Raw genomic sequence first — 14,415 nt, 5'->3', positions numbered from 1 at the left:
AAGTTCAACTTCAAGGGCAAGGTCTCAGTGGTACCGTAAATTTAATCCGTTTCCCAAAGCTGCATATTTCAACAAAAACCGGATTTCGTGTTTTACAAAGTGTGCGCCGAGAAAACAACGTGTGACAAACCTTTCCGCGGCAATCCCAAAGCTTTGGCAAGATTAGAGCCTGATTTTTAGACCTTGGAAGGGCGGCAAAGAGGTTTGAAGGCAGATTAGTTGAAGACCATTTTTCACGGAAAATGATAGACGTTGGGGTATTTCGATTAAGGGGGAATAGAATTTGTCGATTCTGTGGAATACATAATTATAAAAAAGATGTTTTTGTCGAATAATCAGGGAAGCGTTTCAATTTAATTTAGAAATGAAAAGGGTCAAAGGGGACGGAGTATTTTTTTTATCGATGTTGGTTGTGGATAGAGGCAACCGACAACTTTTCCCTAGATCCATAAGATAGCTAGGAGTGTCCACAAACTAACCATTTATCACTTGGAAATGTTTAAATACAGATGGATTACAATACTGATAAGCGCCAAAGAAATCAACCTCGTCATCAGTTATTTATTAACACAGCGTTTTCTTTACTCCGCTAATCTGGGTCTCACCAAAGTTCAAAGTAGGCATGATTCACGTCGTTTCTGTCGAGTAAAACGTGGAAGTCAATGGGTTTTTTTTTATTTCATGTAGTAATCAATTGACAATACACAAGGACGTGATAAATATAAGCATGTTGAATAGCTTTTGAAGTTGTAAAAAAAAGTCACATCTGGTATGTCCAATTAAAAAAACTGCTTTCGCATGAGTTTGAACTCTCTGTTTTAGTTATATCTCTCCACTCTCCTCCAGTTATCACTTTGTTTTCTTTGACTCCACACATTTAAGCTGTTAACAGATTTTAAAACGCAGATAGGACAGATACTAAAACATTAACCCCACAAACCTAGTCGTTGCACTTGCTGTGCACAGATTTACATCGGTCCGAACATGGGCGTCACGAGAGTGGGGGCGTGGGGCGCAAGAAGGCGCTTCCTCCCCCCCCCCCCCGGAAAAAAAAATAAAAACCAAAAAGGGAGAAAAAATGAGAACAAAAAGAAAAGAAAAAGAGGTGTGGAGTCATATTTGTTATTAATTCAATACACATTTCAACAAAATTGGCGCAGGCTGCAGGGTGTCATTTGAGGGTGGTAGGGCAAAATGTCCCCCGCCCACCCTCGAAAAAAGAAATGAGAATAAGATAGAAAAAGTACAAGGATTTTTTTTTTTGGGGGGGGATGTGCTCCCCCCCCCCCTAAAAAAGAGAACCCTGGCAACATCCATGCATCCGAACGTTTTATTTGCAACGTCACCCTACTACTAAGATTACGCCGGGGTCAAAGATAGGCTGGGCTTACTAACAATAAAAAGTGCAGAGCAGAAAAAAAATTGGAATTGTTTAGTTTGACCCGGAGCAACCCTTTTAAGCTGTGTCATGCGTGAGATATCGTGAGTGTGCGTGTTTAAGCTGTGTCATGCGTGAGATATCGTGAGTGTGCGTGTTCACACACTTTTCCAACCTCGTACAGGGTTGGCTGTTTGATTCTTTGTGTTGCAAACAGAGTGCAAACTGGTAGTCGTTTAAACAGGACGTTCGAATTCACGCCGCTCTCTGTTCGGACGGTTTACTTCCGTTAGAATTCGTTCCATACGAGAGCACACGTACATGTATTGACACTTATCATACATCTTGCAAGTCCGTTGTTCCCTACGTCATGGATTTCCTGGACGTTCGCACCGTTCTGTTGGGCGTGTTTCTGCTCCTGGTTCTTCGCTGGTTGCTTGGCCGTCCCAAGAACCTTCCTCCAGGGCCCTGGGGATTCCCACTTCTCGGTTCTGTCCCAGCCATGGTCTGGTGCATGCTTCGGGGGTTGGAGTTCCACCATCAATTTGAAAAGTACGCCGCTAAGTATGGGCCCATATTTCGCATCAAAATCTTCAACAAGACGGTTGTGGTCTTGAACGACTACGCGTTGGTGAAGGAAGCGTTCCAACATCCACAACTTAGCAACAGACCTAAAAGTCTCTTTACTGAGGTATTAAAATTGGAAGGTAAGTCATCAGCAGAAAACGTCATGGTTTCAAAAGGCGCACGTTGACAATATGTCGTGCATCATTGTGAATACTTGTAAACAATTCATTACTTTTAAGTGCCGCTTCATGGTTGTTTCCAGCACCATCAATTCAACAAATAGTTCAATCCGTTACAGGTACATGTGGATTATTTCATTTCATAAAGTGTAAAGAAAACGTAAACGCATTTTCAGATTATGATCTCTTGTTGTGTAGCCTAAGTAAATAAACGAAAAGAACCCCCCACAATTTGTATCCATATAAGATGGATTTTTTTAAATTTTGCGTTGGGGCGATGTAAATCAAATTAGGTTTTGCCCTTCACCGACGTATAAAAACTTTGTACTCAGTGTGTAACCTCCCGAGTGAAAGTTGGAAAAAATCACTCGGGTGGGACTCAAATCCACGACCTCCTGCTATCTAGTGCAGACGTCTTAGTCCTACCACTCCACTACTGAGCTAAACGGGATCGGTTGGCTGGTTCGAATTTTTATTTCAAAATGCACACGCGAAACACAAATGCTTCAACGAGCTGACATGTAATCATTACTACTTAGTGATTTTGCTCTTTTTCACTATTGCAATATCAACCATCAACAATATTGTATACAAATACCGGCTAAATTTGGTTAACTTTGCATTATTTTCTAAAAGGGGTTGCTGCATCTAACGGCGAAGCATGGCTCGAACTGCGTCGGTTCTGCCTCACTGTACTCCGGAGCTTTGGGGTCGGCAAGTCTTCATTCGAGGAGCAGATAGGCACTGAGGCTGAGGAATTAATGAAAGAACTCGCCGCATTCAAAGGCAAGCCATTCAATCCGAAACCGTTCCTTGGCAACGCAGTGTCTAATGTCATCTGCTCCGTCATCTTCGGAAAGCGCTACAAGTACGACGATAAGGAGTTTATGCATCTCCTTGGTTTAATGAGCCGTAACATCAAGCTGGTGGGAGGTGGAGGTGCCATCACATTCATACCAAGCTTACGATATCTGCCTTTTCTCCCCATTCCTGAGCTTCTGTCAAATTTTGAAGAACTTCTTAACTTTGCACGGAACGTTATCGACACCCACCGCAAAACCTTCGACGCTGATAATTTGAAGGATTTCACCGACGCGTATCTTATGGAAATCCAACAGAATTTAAGTAGAGATAAAGAGGGTATGCTTCCCGATGGGAAACATCTCAAAGCTTCGAAATTCGGTCATCTGGGTGAACGTAACATCGTCGGTACTATTTTGAGTCTCTTCGCGGCTGGTTCGGAGACTACGGCCACCACTCTCCAGTGGGCAATCCTGTACATGATGGTAAACCCTGACGTCCAGAAGCGAGTCCAGGCAGAAATCGACGACGTTGTGGGTCGCAACCGGATGCCAAGAATGGCCGATATTCCGGAGCTACACTTCACTCGAGCAGTAATCTGGGAGGTCCAACGCCTGGCCAACATCGTTCCCTTGGGCGTCCCACACGCCGCTGCTTCGGATATCTATCTCCGAGGCTTCTTCATCCCCAAGGATGCCTTGCTTGTGCCAAACATGTGGACTATCTTTCGAGATCCTAAGCATTGGCCCGAGCCGGAGCAGTTCAAACCAGAACGATTTCTGAACGAAAGAGGCGTGGCTGTGAAACCAGAAGAGTTGATACCGTTCAGCACTGGTAAGTCAACCTTCACTCAAACCACAATAATGAACGAAGCGGTAGTCTCTTGAGTACAAATGAGGGCGCTATGCCATAACAGCGAGGATGAGTAATTCATGGTCACTCAAACGTGATTAGACTAGACTGTGACAACGGGGGTTAGTTAAATAAGAACTCAGTAGACTAGTTGTCTGCAAGTGCATTTTATATTAAGAAATGAACGTAAACCAATCACTTTCTTTTTGGACTTTGATTTATTTTTGACTTGTAGGCAGGCGGAGCTGCATCGGGGAACACCTGGCCAAGATGGAACTGTTCCTCTTCTTCAGTTTCTTCATGCACCAATTCACCTTCAAGAAACCCCAAAATTCTCCTCCGCTGGCGTTGAAGGGCAAGGGTGGCATCACGCACTCCCCGCAGCCGTACGACCTGTGCGCCATCTCACGAGAAGATTTTGGAGGGTTTAGCGCTTGAAAAGCGACCATCTTATCTGTGCTCTTCCAATGAAGATGTGAATGTTGAGTATATCTGAACGTGAACATGAATGGTATGGTTGCTGTCAGAACAACGGTCTGAAATGTGTATGGCCTATAATATAAAAGGAGAAAATACTTGCATCTCCTCGCTTTGTATAGACTTTGAAATATTCTGTTAGGCAAGATTTATTCTAGGCTAATTCCACCGACTGTATTAAAGTAAATAGATAGAAAGTAGAGCGTCTCTTTTGGCATATTTCTGTCCTCGTCAAATGATGCCATTTTAGCATATTTGTTCTTTCGTTCTTGTTTTTAATGGAGCGCATCATTGATATACGGTAACTTTCTCAGATTTTTCCGAGTCATTTTAGGATTTCCAGTAGCAGTTATAATCCTTGAGCAGATTAAAGAGAAAATATTGAAAAAGCACTTTGAAGTAAATACATAAATTATCTATTTCGTAGATGTTTGTACGTAAATATGCTGTGTAGTCAAATTTGATTTTGTTTACTACACCAATAATAATTATACAACAGTTTCCAAATGAATTAAAACATGTTAAGTATAAACATATTTCTGTATCGAAATTGTTCATATATAGATTTGGAAAGTTAGCAATTATAATGTTAACATTGTATATGTAAAATGATAATCGCGATACTTTTGTTTTTATCTTTCAACCGACTTTTTGCTTAGTCTACATAGTATCCTGTTTAGGGGTGCACCACAACAATTCAAGCCCCATTGAAAACAGTGTAAAATCGACAAAGTCCAGGGCCAAATAACACACAAGCCGACAAAAATTAAATTATTATCTTGTCCTTCATCAGTTCATTTCTTTTCAATTTTCGGTAGACTATAAAGCCAATAACATTTTTAAACATTCACACCAAAACAAAATCACCTTCCGAAAGTGATGCTTCCCAAGCATGCATGCAGCCATTTTAATAATCAGTTCGCGTAGAAATTCTCACTTCAATTAGTATGTGCATCCCTATGGAAGGGAGCTGGACACCCTTTGAAACTTGGTGGCGCTGTTTAGAAACCTCGTGGTTTCTTTTTTTTGGGGGGGGGGGGGGGGTGTGAATGCTTTTACTTTTTGTTTGCCTGTGGTACCGGTAACGTCATTATCGGCATTTTCGTGTTGTTCAGCCGATTGTGTTATTTTTTTTTGGGGGGGGGCTGGTTGATCCTTAAAATTATCCTTTCCCATCCGGAATCACGCACTTTCAACTAGTAGGCGACGAGCAGCAAACTGGAAGGAAACCTTTTTTTGGCAAATCGATACTTGCACGGTGATCCTTATGTATGGATCCTATTTATAAATGCTTTTTTTGTTGATGTATCGGACACAGTAGGAAGAAGCTACGGTGTGGGTAGATCTTGACAAATACAAAGGATTTTACCCAAACCAAATAGCCATGTTGTCTTGTAAAAAACGAAACAAAGGATTTCAGTATCTCATAATAGGGAGACGTAAAATTTACTCTTTTAAGAATTCACGATTGCGACCTCTGTCTGTCGTACCCCCCGCCCTGCAATCAGGACGCTGTAATACTCTGATGAGCTTCACAGAATCTTGTGAAGGAAGTGCCCTATGACCTATGTATAAGGCATCTGGCTGCAGCTGTTCAAGACCGCAGTTAGACAATGTGCGCAAATGCTATCCGAAAACTCTACGTTGAATTGCGCACATTCCATACCGGATGTGATTTCTGTTTCATCGTGAACCATGTGGACAAAATTTTGAGCGTCGCATAATGCAATCCGACCGTTTGTGATTCGAAACGGAGCCTGAGCGAGTGACGGGAATTGTAAATTTACAACACAAATAGGTTTTACAGAATTTCCTACATTATTACGCTTTTCAACGAGAAAAAACCATCTCTAAACTGGAATACAAGAGTAATGAATCAGTCCTAACGGCCGGCGTAATTTTTTTCCTAGGAGGGTTAGGGGCAATGTCATGAATAATTCAGTTTTTCCTTTGAATCATTGCAAGACTTAGGTTCTCGTTCTATTTTCCCCTTAATTTAAAATTATCTCAGTGATAAATTTGGAGAAGAAAATTAGCTGATGAAAATGAGCAGCGACGACGTGGATTCGAACCAGGGATCTTTGTATCCATAGGCTACTGTGTGGTAGCTCGACGACAACCGTTCTTTAAAATGTTTTAATGTATTGTAACTAGTTGAGTAACTAACAACAATGCTGTTGATGTCATTGTCCGTTCTCATGGATAAACATGAATTATTCATGACATTGCCCCTAACCCTCCTAGGAATAAAAATTACGCTATTAACGGCCGTTTCAAACCTTGCAGAGTCATGACCTTGATGACGCGCAGGTCACTTGTGACGTAAAATCCAACCAATCAGAGCGTGAATTCATCAGAGTATCCCAGCGTCCTGTTTGCAGGGCGGGGGGTACGGGCGAACCTCTGTTGCCGAATGTCTTTTGCCTCTGAAACTTCAAATAGCGCCCTCATTTGAATTGAGCTGTTTGCTAAATTATTTCAGCTTTTATTTGACATTGCACATACCTGCTGGAGTTCCAATTACTCATTGACGCTGTCATTTTTGTTTTACATTCCATCATGGACAGCAGCGTAGCTAGTGTTCTCATCCCAGGGCCGGGGGGAGGGGCTGGACGTTACAGTGGAGGGGCGTCCAATTCCTGCGTGGTGAAAGGTAGACAGGTTCTTGTTTTTGTTTTTTTCACTGGACACCCCGCCTATGCAAGATCATTTTTTTGGGGGGGGGGGGGGGAGGTTGACACAAAATATTTTAATGGGGTATGTTTAAAAACGGATTCATGGTCATTGTCAGACAATGGGTGTCACTATACATGTTCCATGGGACGTTAAAATGTACAGCCTATCAAGGAAAGCAGGGTTTTGGCCAAAGGTAAATTAACATAGTGAAAAATAGTCAATTTATGGTAAACTCGCTAACAATGGTAACACAATTTTCTCCGATTGCCAAATTTCCAGTGGAGGGGGGGGGGGGGGGTGGGGGCGACTGCGAAGGTGACGATTTTTGTATGGGGGGCGTGCGCCCCCCACGCCGCCCACCCCCTCCCGTTGCTACGCCGCTGGTGCATGATGGTGGAATATATTTGTGCATGAAGAAAGGAATAGATAAGCATTGCGTCTTCGATCATTTATTGTACCTGTACCTGTACAATTTGATGCCACCGACCACTGGCTAAAGCAATAATGACATGCCTCTCAGCGCCGTGGGATTAAACTCAATTCTAGGGGTGGGAGGCACCACCTGGGGTACACCAATACTTTTCAGGGGGTAGATACTGAGGGCAACTAATTTTGGGGGGTTTTTTTGGGGGGGGTCGGGGCATTAAACATTTTAAATTAGGGTGGGGGCACCCAGGGGAGCACGAACCCCCCACCGTGTCACGTCACTGTGCCTCATTCATCGGAGCGTGATCGGAGAGAGTAAGTAATAGTCGACTGAGCTCAGTATAAGGGCTGCTTTCGCATGGAGTTATCGGATGGCTGCCAATAGACAATGGTACCCCGAGGCAAAATCGTTCCCCAATTAGTTTTAATCACCCTTTGGCGTGAAAACTTAGGATGGTGGTGTTGAAAGTTGATTGACGGTAAAGCTATCCATATAAAAAAAAACAACCAGATGTTCTTTTAAAATTATATTTTTTTGACGAAGAATAACGCCTGGTTCACCTTAAGGGTTCTCTGGTACCCGTGTCAGAGGCGACTGTACAGGCACTGTGATCTCATGAGACGATGTTAGCATGAGAAGGCCGACCGTCCTGAAAGTACACTCCAAATATCTATGGAAACCAATGCCTGAGCTATCCTGGTAACATCTGTCTGTTTCAGTACAAACCTGTCGATCGACGGAACTACACGAGCCGCCATATTGTTACAATAATCTGTAATGGCGTGCATGATTCCTGGGACACCTCATAGTCTTATCTCTCGCAGGAATTCAATCTGACAACTTGGTCTTGGTCTCGGGCGCTGTTTTACCCCACAACTATTACACATGAGCGGCCATTTCCTCCTTTGTCTGGAAAGTCTGCGGTACACCGTGTCTACTTCACTGTCACATATCCTCTTGCTAATTAGACCGTGTACGTACAAGTATACATCCCGTGGCTAGCGGTTGCCATCCTACAGCCAAAGGCCAATGGATTATCCGACCTCCTTTTTTTTCTTAAATAGCAGGAATCGAAAAATCATAAGGATCGAAAAGGAAATGTTGGTGGATTCCATTTCGGGTTTGAACTTAGAATTCAAAGAGACATCAAGATATGCAAGTCACCATTTGTTATTATAAGTATAAAGGGGAAAGTCGAAAATTTGGAATACTTTGATATTCTTCCAAGTACAATCCGAGGGATAAGTCACTCTTCTTTTTTTAAAGGAGATGCAAAAACCCAGTATGCTTTTCGCTTCGATTTATTTGCATTTTTACTTAGCCTAATCTATTTTTTTAATAGGACGAGGCTGCACCAGTAGCCCGCTTGGAGAGGCTTCGCCGCCATGTCCTCCTGGCGAGCAAACGCCTGCTTCGCGGGCGATCATGCTCGTGAACCCGCACACTCACCCTCCCTCGCACATTCCGCTTTATAGCACTGCTTAGTAGTGTGATGTTAATAAGCCGCCTATAATACAATTCAATGAGCTCTTTTCAATCATGTCTTTGAGATCTTTCGAGACGAGGTTTGTCATGAAGAGAGTTAAAAAATTCTGGAGCTTTTTATTTTGTTTTTATTTAACAAAAATAAAAAAATCCCAATTTTTTTACAAATTTTTACTGTTTCCATTTCAAAATGGCAAAAGCTTGAATTCAAATTATGCGACATCAGCTTGTTTTAAAGTCCGGTTTTAAAAACGCCAAACGACAGTAGGCATATTTAACAAAATCTCTCCAAAGATGATTCCAATGGATTTTTTTGCCATTGCATCAGTAGACTTTTTTTAATTGTGGTTGTGTAGGGTTGTGGACTATATTATTATTTTTTTCGTGTGTTTATTTGTTTGTTTACTTAAAATGAAAAGCATTAAAAAAGATAGTTGCTATAGCAGTAACCAGTTTACAAACTGCTAACCCAAAAGCAAAGGCTTTGTTGTTTGGCGAAATCTGACAATCACATGGACAATGAATAAGAGGAACACGTTAATGAGTGTGATCTTATGACGGAAATGACACCAGGAACCTCTGAGGATGATACAGCGAAGTTAACAACGTTAAGAAAGGATAACTTGAACTTCGGTTGTCTGTCAAGGCCTTGACTCATCAAAGGGATTAAGGTTAGCTTTTCATCACCGGTCACGTCGTCTTAGGACTGTCATCATACTCGGTATGTGACTGTTGCTGTCAATCGTTGACCGCGGGTTATGGCAAATGACACACACCCCTCCCAACCCTTCCACAAAAATGAGAAATAAAGGGATACTACCCCAAAACATGTCTCCTAATGGACATAATGACGACTTTGAGCCCATGATGAATATTCAGAAATACACACAACGCTTATACGGTTGGCCAATTATCTTGGCTCAGTTTTCTCGACAAGGTCTTTCTGGCAATTTTTTGATAGCTAGTTCCACATACAGTCCACGTATAGATTAGGCGTGTATGTTTCTGAAATTCCAACAAGATCTTCTTTAACACTGATATAGGTAGGTTTTACCTGACGTGTCCTCTGCAGCTCAGACGTCTTCTAACTTCAGGCGGGAAGTTTGTTCAGGTGAGGAAAGTGTCGGGCATTTCCCGTCATTTCTTGAGGGGTCTGTCTGCAGAGTCTGTCTGGACCAACCCATGGTTAACCGACGTCACTGACATCATATAGGCCTAGGAATACATTAATTTTTGTTTCTACTTTTAGATATCATACGTGACGTTCTCCTTTTTTTCTAGACAACTTGTTTCAAATATTATTTTGGTCGCAACATTCCAGTGATTATCATACGAGAACCTGCGAACTCCAGATTACCGTTCCGCTGCCGCTTTACCAACTGAGCTATCCAGCCCATTTGGCAATCTCTTTGTCCAGAGGGCGCGGTTGGTCCGAAGCCATAAACCTGTATATGCCATGTAGCCAGGGATGACCTAAAGTCACGATGCTAGCAACATTGGCAATGCTGCAAATGTGGGAAATAGCAAACACCGGGGGATCACTCAGAGACGATATGGCTTTTAGGCTTTTTATAACAAATAAAAAACTATAACTTTCAATTGCATGTGTCTTCATTCGACCTTTTCACCTCGACAACCTCACAGGACTGGGAGCTGGAAGCAAAAACCTCAGCTGCTTGTTTTATCTGTGAGATCACATCATGCACCCCAGTACTTGTATATGTTCAAACAGGGGCGTAAATCCTGGGGGGGAGGGGGGGTATAAAACCAGTGGGGGGTGGGCCATTGAATCACCCCCCCCCCCCACACTGTTTCGTGATGAGGCAAAAATGCACATTTCGAGGTATTGTTTTAACTTTCCAACCAAAATGTATTCAAAAGCACCGAAAAATGGAGAAACAAAGTACAACAGATTTTAAAATGCGCCTTTTTGATGTAAACGCGAGTATATGTGTTGATATACATCTATATCCTGAAGAGCGCCCCCTAGTGAAATGTGGTGTCCAGCCCCCCCCCCCCCCCCCCCGCTCCTGCTTTTCGAATTTCCAAGGGCGGGCAATATTTGGATTGTCGTCATCCCCCATACCCCCCCCCCCCCCCCCCCCCCACTCGCCGGCACAGATTTACGCCATTGGATTCATTCGTCTAATATTGGTGCCTGTTGTTGTCAGGCGACGGATCCAGCTCTGTCAAAAAAAATTCATAGAAATCCCTTACAAATAATGCGAACCCCCCCCCCCCCTGCTCTGACACTCCCACCCCCCCCCCCAAAAAAAAAAGCACTGTTAAGCAAGTCCACTTTTGCATAAAATATGGGAGAGCCAGTTTGATTAGGGGGTATTTGTACACTATTCTGTAATATTGTGTAAATAATCGTCGGATTTCAACAGCACCACCATTGAAAGTATGTTACGACCCCCCACCCCCCCCCCCCCCGAACCCCGACAACCCCCCCCCCCCTCCCCACCCCCACCCACCCTATTGATTTCCGGAAGCCGGAGGCCGGAGACAAAAAAATCCCTTGTTTACATTTCAGAATGTTTTGCTGATGAAACACCCCCCCCCCCCCGCGAAATTCCTGGATCCGCCCCTGGTTGTGCTGTACAAAGGTGAGTGAAATACGCGTGCATACATATAGCGATGGTGTATTAGGGATTGAGGATTGACAGAGCGTAATTGTATCAGGCATTGACCCCAATGTGTCCAGTTCTCTTTGCATTAATGCTGCCTGCATTCTGCAGGATTCCAGACTAATGGGTGACCCCCAGTTTCCCTATAAACATACTCCACGTATGTTTGTCTATTGTGCCAGGTATCCCACTCGACGCCATCAGCCTTTAATTGCTCCCTAATCGAACGCGGCATGATCACACTTTTCTTACTCTAATTTTTGTGTCAAAAGGTCTTTTGATGCTCTATTCTAGACTATCGTTACCTTACAATCCCCCTTAGTATCAAAGTAATTCTTGACATTCCGAGAACACAATGACGAACAGAAGGGGGGCCCCTTCCATCGTTTGTATTGCTTCAAATGATGTTGCCTCTCAAGCGCGTCCCCACGTCTTGCAGCCAAGAGCTGTAAAATAATCAGCCTGGACAATATCCCCCCCCCCTCACCCTGCCCTTCCTAAACACAACTGAACAAATGTATTTTACAAACATGGATAGGAGGAAATATCATTTTCTCAAAGATCGGGATAAAAGTAAAAGGGATAATCCCCTCTTAACTGAGAAAAGATCATCAAGGGATTTAAGGGGCTCAACTCTCAAAGCAGGGATTAAGTCTACTCTTTATTCAACACCAGAAGATTTCAAATTCCCATCCAGCGCACATCTTGTATTCAACGTTGTCATCGATTTTTGTTTTGTTTAAAGAAATGTTTATAAGGAAAGTACATTCCGGTTTGTCGACAGGACGGTCTATACAAACTAACCTTTCTGCTCTCCAAGGTCGCGGCTCGGACCTTTGTCACGGTCGCCCACCATCAACACAGTCTGGCCTCGGCCCCGGAAACATCTGGGATTCACCTGTTGACCAGACGGCACATACAGTTTGCACACAAAAACAAAATTAGTGTGAGAAAATAAATATAATTGTCTATTTTTATCTTAAGATTCGTGGGTAAACCTTATAAGTTTTGCGATGTACTCCTAAATAGATGTTGTAGGTAGTGATACACATGACATTGTTCTAAAATTCTCCCCAGCCAATCTATGCTCGAGTCACAGTTCTCATTGGTGTTCCTGTGAAGTTAAATTTCAGTTTCTTGTTTTATTAAGAAATTTGCAAAGCTTCCCCGTTTGAAACGGCCGTTTCGCACAATGATAGATATTGATTTCAAAATTATACATGATTTTTTTTTCTTCTGATGTAAAGTTGGAGCAACGTTCAATCGGTTGGCTTTCCCGACATTATTATATGTGTCACCGTAACATTCTAAAACACTGGTTTTGCGTTAATTACAAATACATTCCGGGCCCTTTTAAAGTTCATTGTTGTCCATGAAAGTCCATATTGTATAGCAACATGATCTTGAACTCTCGGAAAAGAAAATATTGGAGAATTAGTTTCACATCTGAAGCCTTCACTTAATTAAGCTGGGAACGTGCCCATTACAATTTCCCAGTTGAGGAACGTCAATGGTTTCGATGAGCTCAGCGTGTGGGATACACCTAGACCCATAATTTACCTTTTCAAAGCCCAATGTCTTTATAGGCATTGCCAGTGACTTTCGATCAAGTCAGCTTTCTAGTGGCAATTAAGAGTACTGGGCTTTGTATTTAACAATAAAATATGTTTCTTGTTCGGACCATGTCAAGACATTTAGCATTTGGTGTCCTCATTTTAAATGTTGCTGCTTTAATCATGGTTTAAGCAACTGTGCCGAAAAAAAACCAAGGATATAATACCACACGTTGTCACTTAAAACGGAGGGATAGGACTCAATATAGTGAGTCACCAAAAGCGTGGAAAATAAGAGAATTAATTCTTGGCCGTAATTTGAACCAAAATTGCGTTTCTTTCCTATTATTATGAGAGCAATCCTCTTGAAAGGTAAAGGAACGAGGCGGACACCTGCTAGTCCTCGTAAAAAAAGTAATCCAAAACAGAAACTGTGATTAGTCATTTGTGTAGCAGTCTTGTGACAAATACAATTCAAGGTCTGTTATGAAGACAAACATGTGTAGGTGGAGTTGAGTGCTGCGTCTGCGGCCAATTTCACGGCTACACGACCCAGCACGATATGTCATTAGAGCCGTCGACAGATTTTTACAACTTCCAAATGTTGGTGGGATTATCCTTGTTATTTCGCGACCTACATCCTTCATAAAAGGCCCCATTGATTAACAGTTATTTCCCTAATTGCTGTGAAATAATTGGTTTGCCTGTGTTCCCATCTAGCAGACAATATACCTTGTTTTATATGTGATTCGCGCCTCATTTAGTAATGCAAGCATGTATTTAAAAACCATTCAACTCTGAGCAAGAAACACCTTTTTGTGCATTTCGATGAAAAAAATTATACAGTTGAATTCAAGCATTAGACACCAGGAAACAATACTGTACTCGAAGGAAAATCTTGCCTTTCTTAATCACATTGAATAACTTCCATTTCCTTTCCAGAGTCCGACAAAACGTTGACACGGAAAGGTCATTGTTTCAACAGTCCAAGGTCGGTCTATTGTAGAGACAGCTCTAGTATCGCCCAGCCGAAAGTGTACCTTTTTGGGGAAAGACTAAAGGCAGGAGTGGGTATAATAATAATTGGCTGCGGTCCAGAAATGATTAAGGTCACTTGAACTTAGGAATATTAATGGTACTGATTCCCCAACATAAGCATGGCCTGAATGCCAACATCTCTCTGAAACGCGAAACGGTAATCCTACGCTAAAGAAATTATGATGTCATCTTCTAAGCTTCACCACAAAACGGATTTGTGGCATACTAGCAGCGTGCATAGTTCCGGAAACCATTGCTTGGAATGAGTTTGTGACTTTCTGAAAAGGACCGGGGTAAACTGCCCGTCAAGCGTTTGCAGGAGACTGACGGCATCAGGAGACTTGCAGAGCAC

The 14,415-nt window shown here is 42.6% G+C and overlaps 1 protein-coding gene across 1 annotated transcript; it reads left to right on the top strand.

Annotated features, from left to right (window-relative positions):
• The first annotated feature begins 1,497 nt into the window (after nucleotides 1-1,497).
• Nucleotides 1,498-5,025, top strand: LOC119736376 (cytochrome P450 2J6-like). The gene is made up of 3 exons (XM_038210391.1): nucleotides 1,498-2,085; nucleotides 2,761-3,759; nucleotides 4,013-5,025. The coding sequence occupies exons 1-3, from the start codon at nucleotides 1,749-1,751 to the stop codon at nucleotides 4,213-4,215; spliced, it is 1,539 nt and encodes a 512-aa protein (XP_038066319.1). The 5' UTR covers nucleotides 1,498-1,748; the 3' UTR covers nucleotides 4,216-5,025.
• The last annotated feature ends 9,390 nt before the right edge of the window (nucleotides 5,026-14,415 follow it).

The sequence above is a fragment of the Patiria miniata genome, unplaced genomic scaffold (genome assembly GCF_015706575.1).
Source record: "Patiria miniata isolate m_02_andy unplaced genomic scaffold, ASM1570657v1 HiC_scaffold_3, whole genome shotgun sequence".
Classification (NCBI taxonomy): domain Eukaryota; kingdom Metazoa; phylum Echinodermata; class Asteroidea; order Valvatida; family Asterinidae; genus Patiria; species Patiria miniata.
This window is presented reverse-complemented; position numbering and strand designations above follow the sequence as displayed.

Excerpts from the sequence above, each read along its gene's own strand:
- LOC119736376 (XM_038210391.1), top strand. The coding sequence starts at position 1,749 with ATGGATTTCCTGGACGTTCGCACCGTTCTGTTGGGCGTGTTTCTGCTC. Across the intron at positions 2,086-2,760 it reads TGAGGTATTAAAATTGGAAG|GGGTTGCTGCATCTAACGGC; the intron begins GTAAGTCATCAG and ends ATTTTCTAAAAG. Across the intron at positions 3,760-4,012 it reads GTTGATACCGTTCAGCACTG|GCAGGCGGAGCTGCATCGGG; the intron begins GTAAGTCAACCT and ends TTTGACTTGTAG.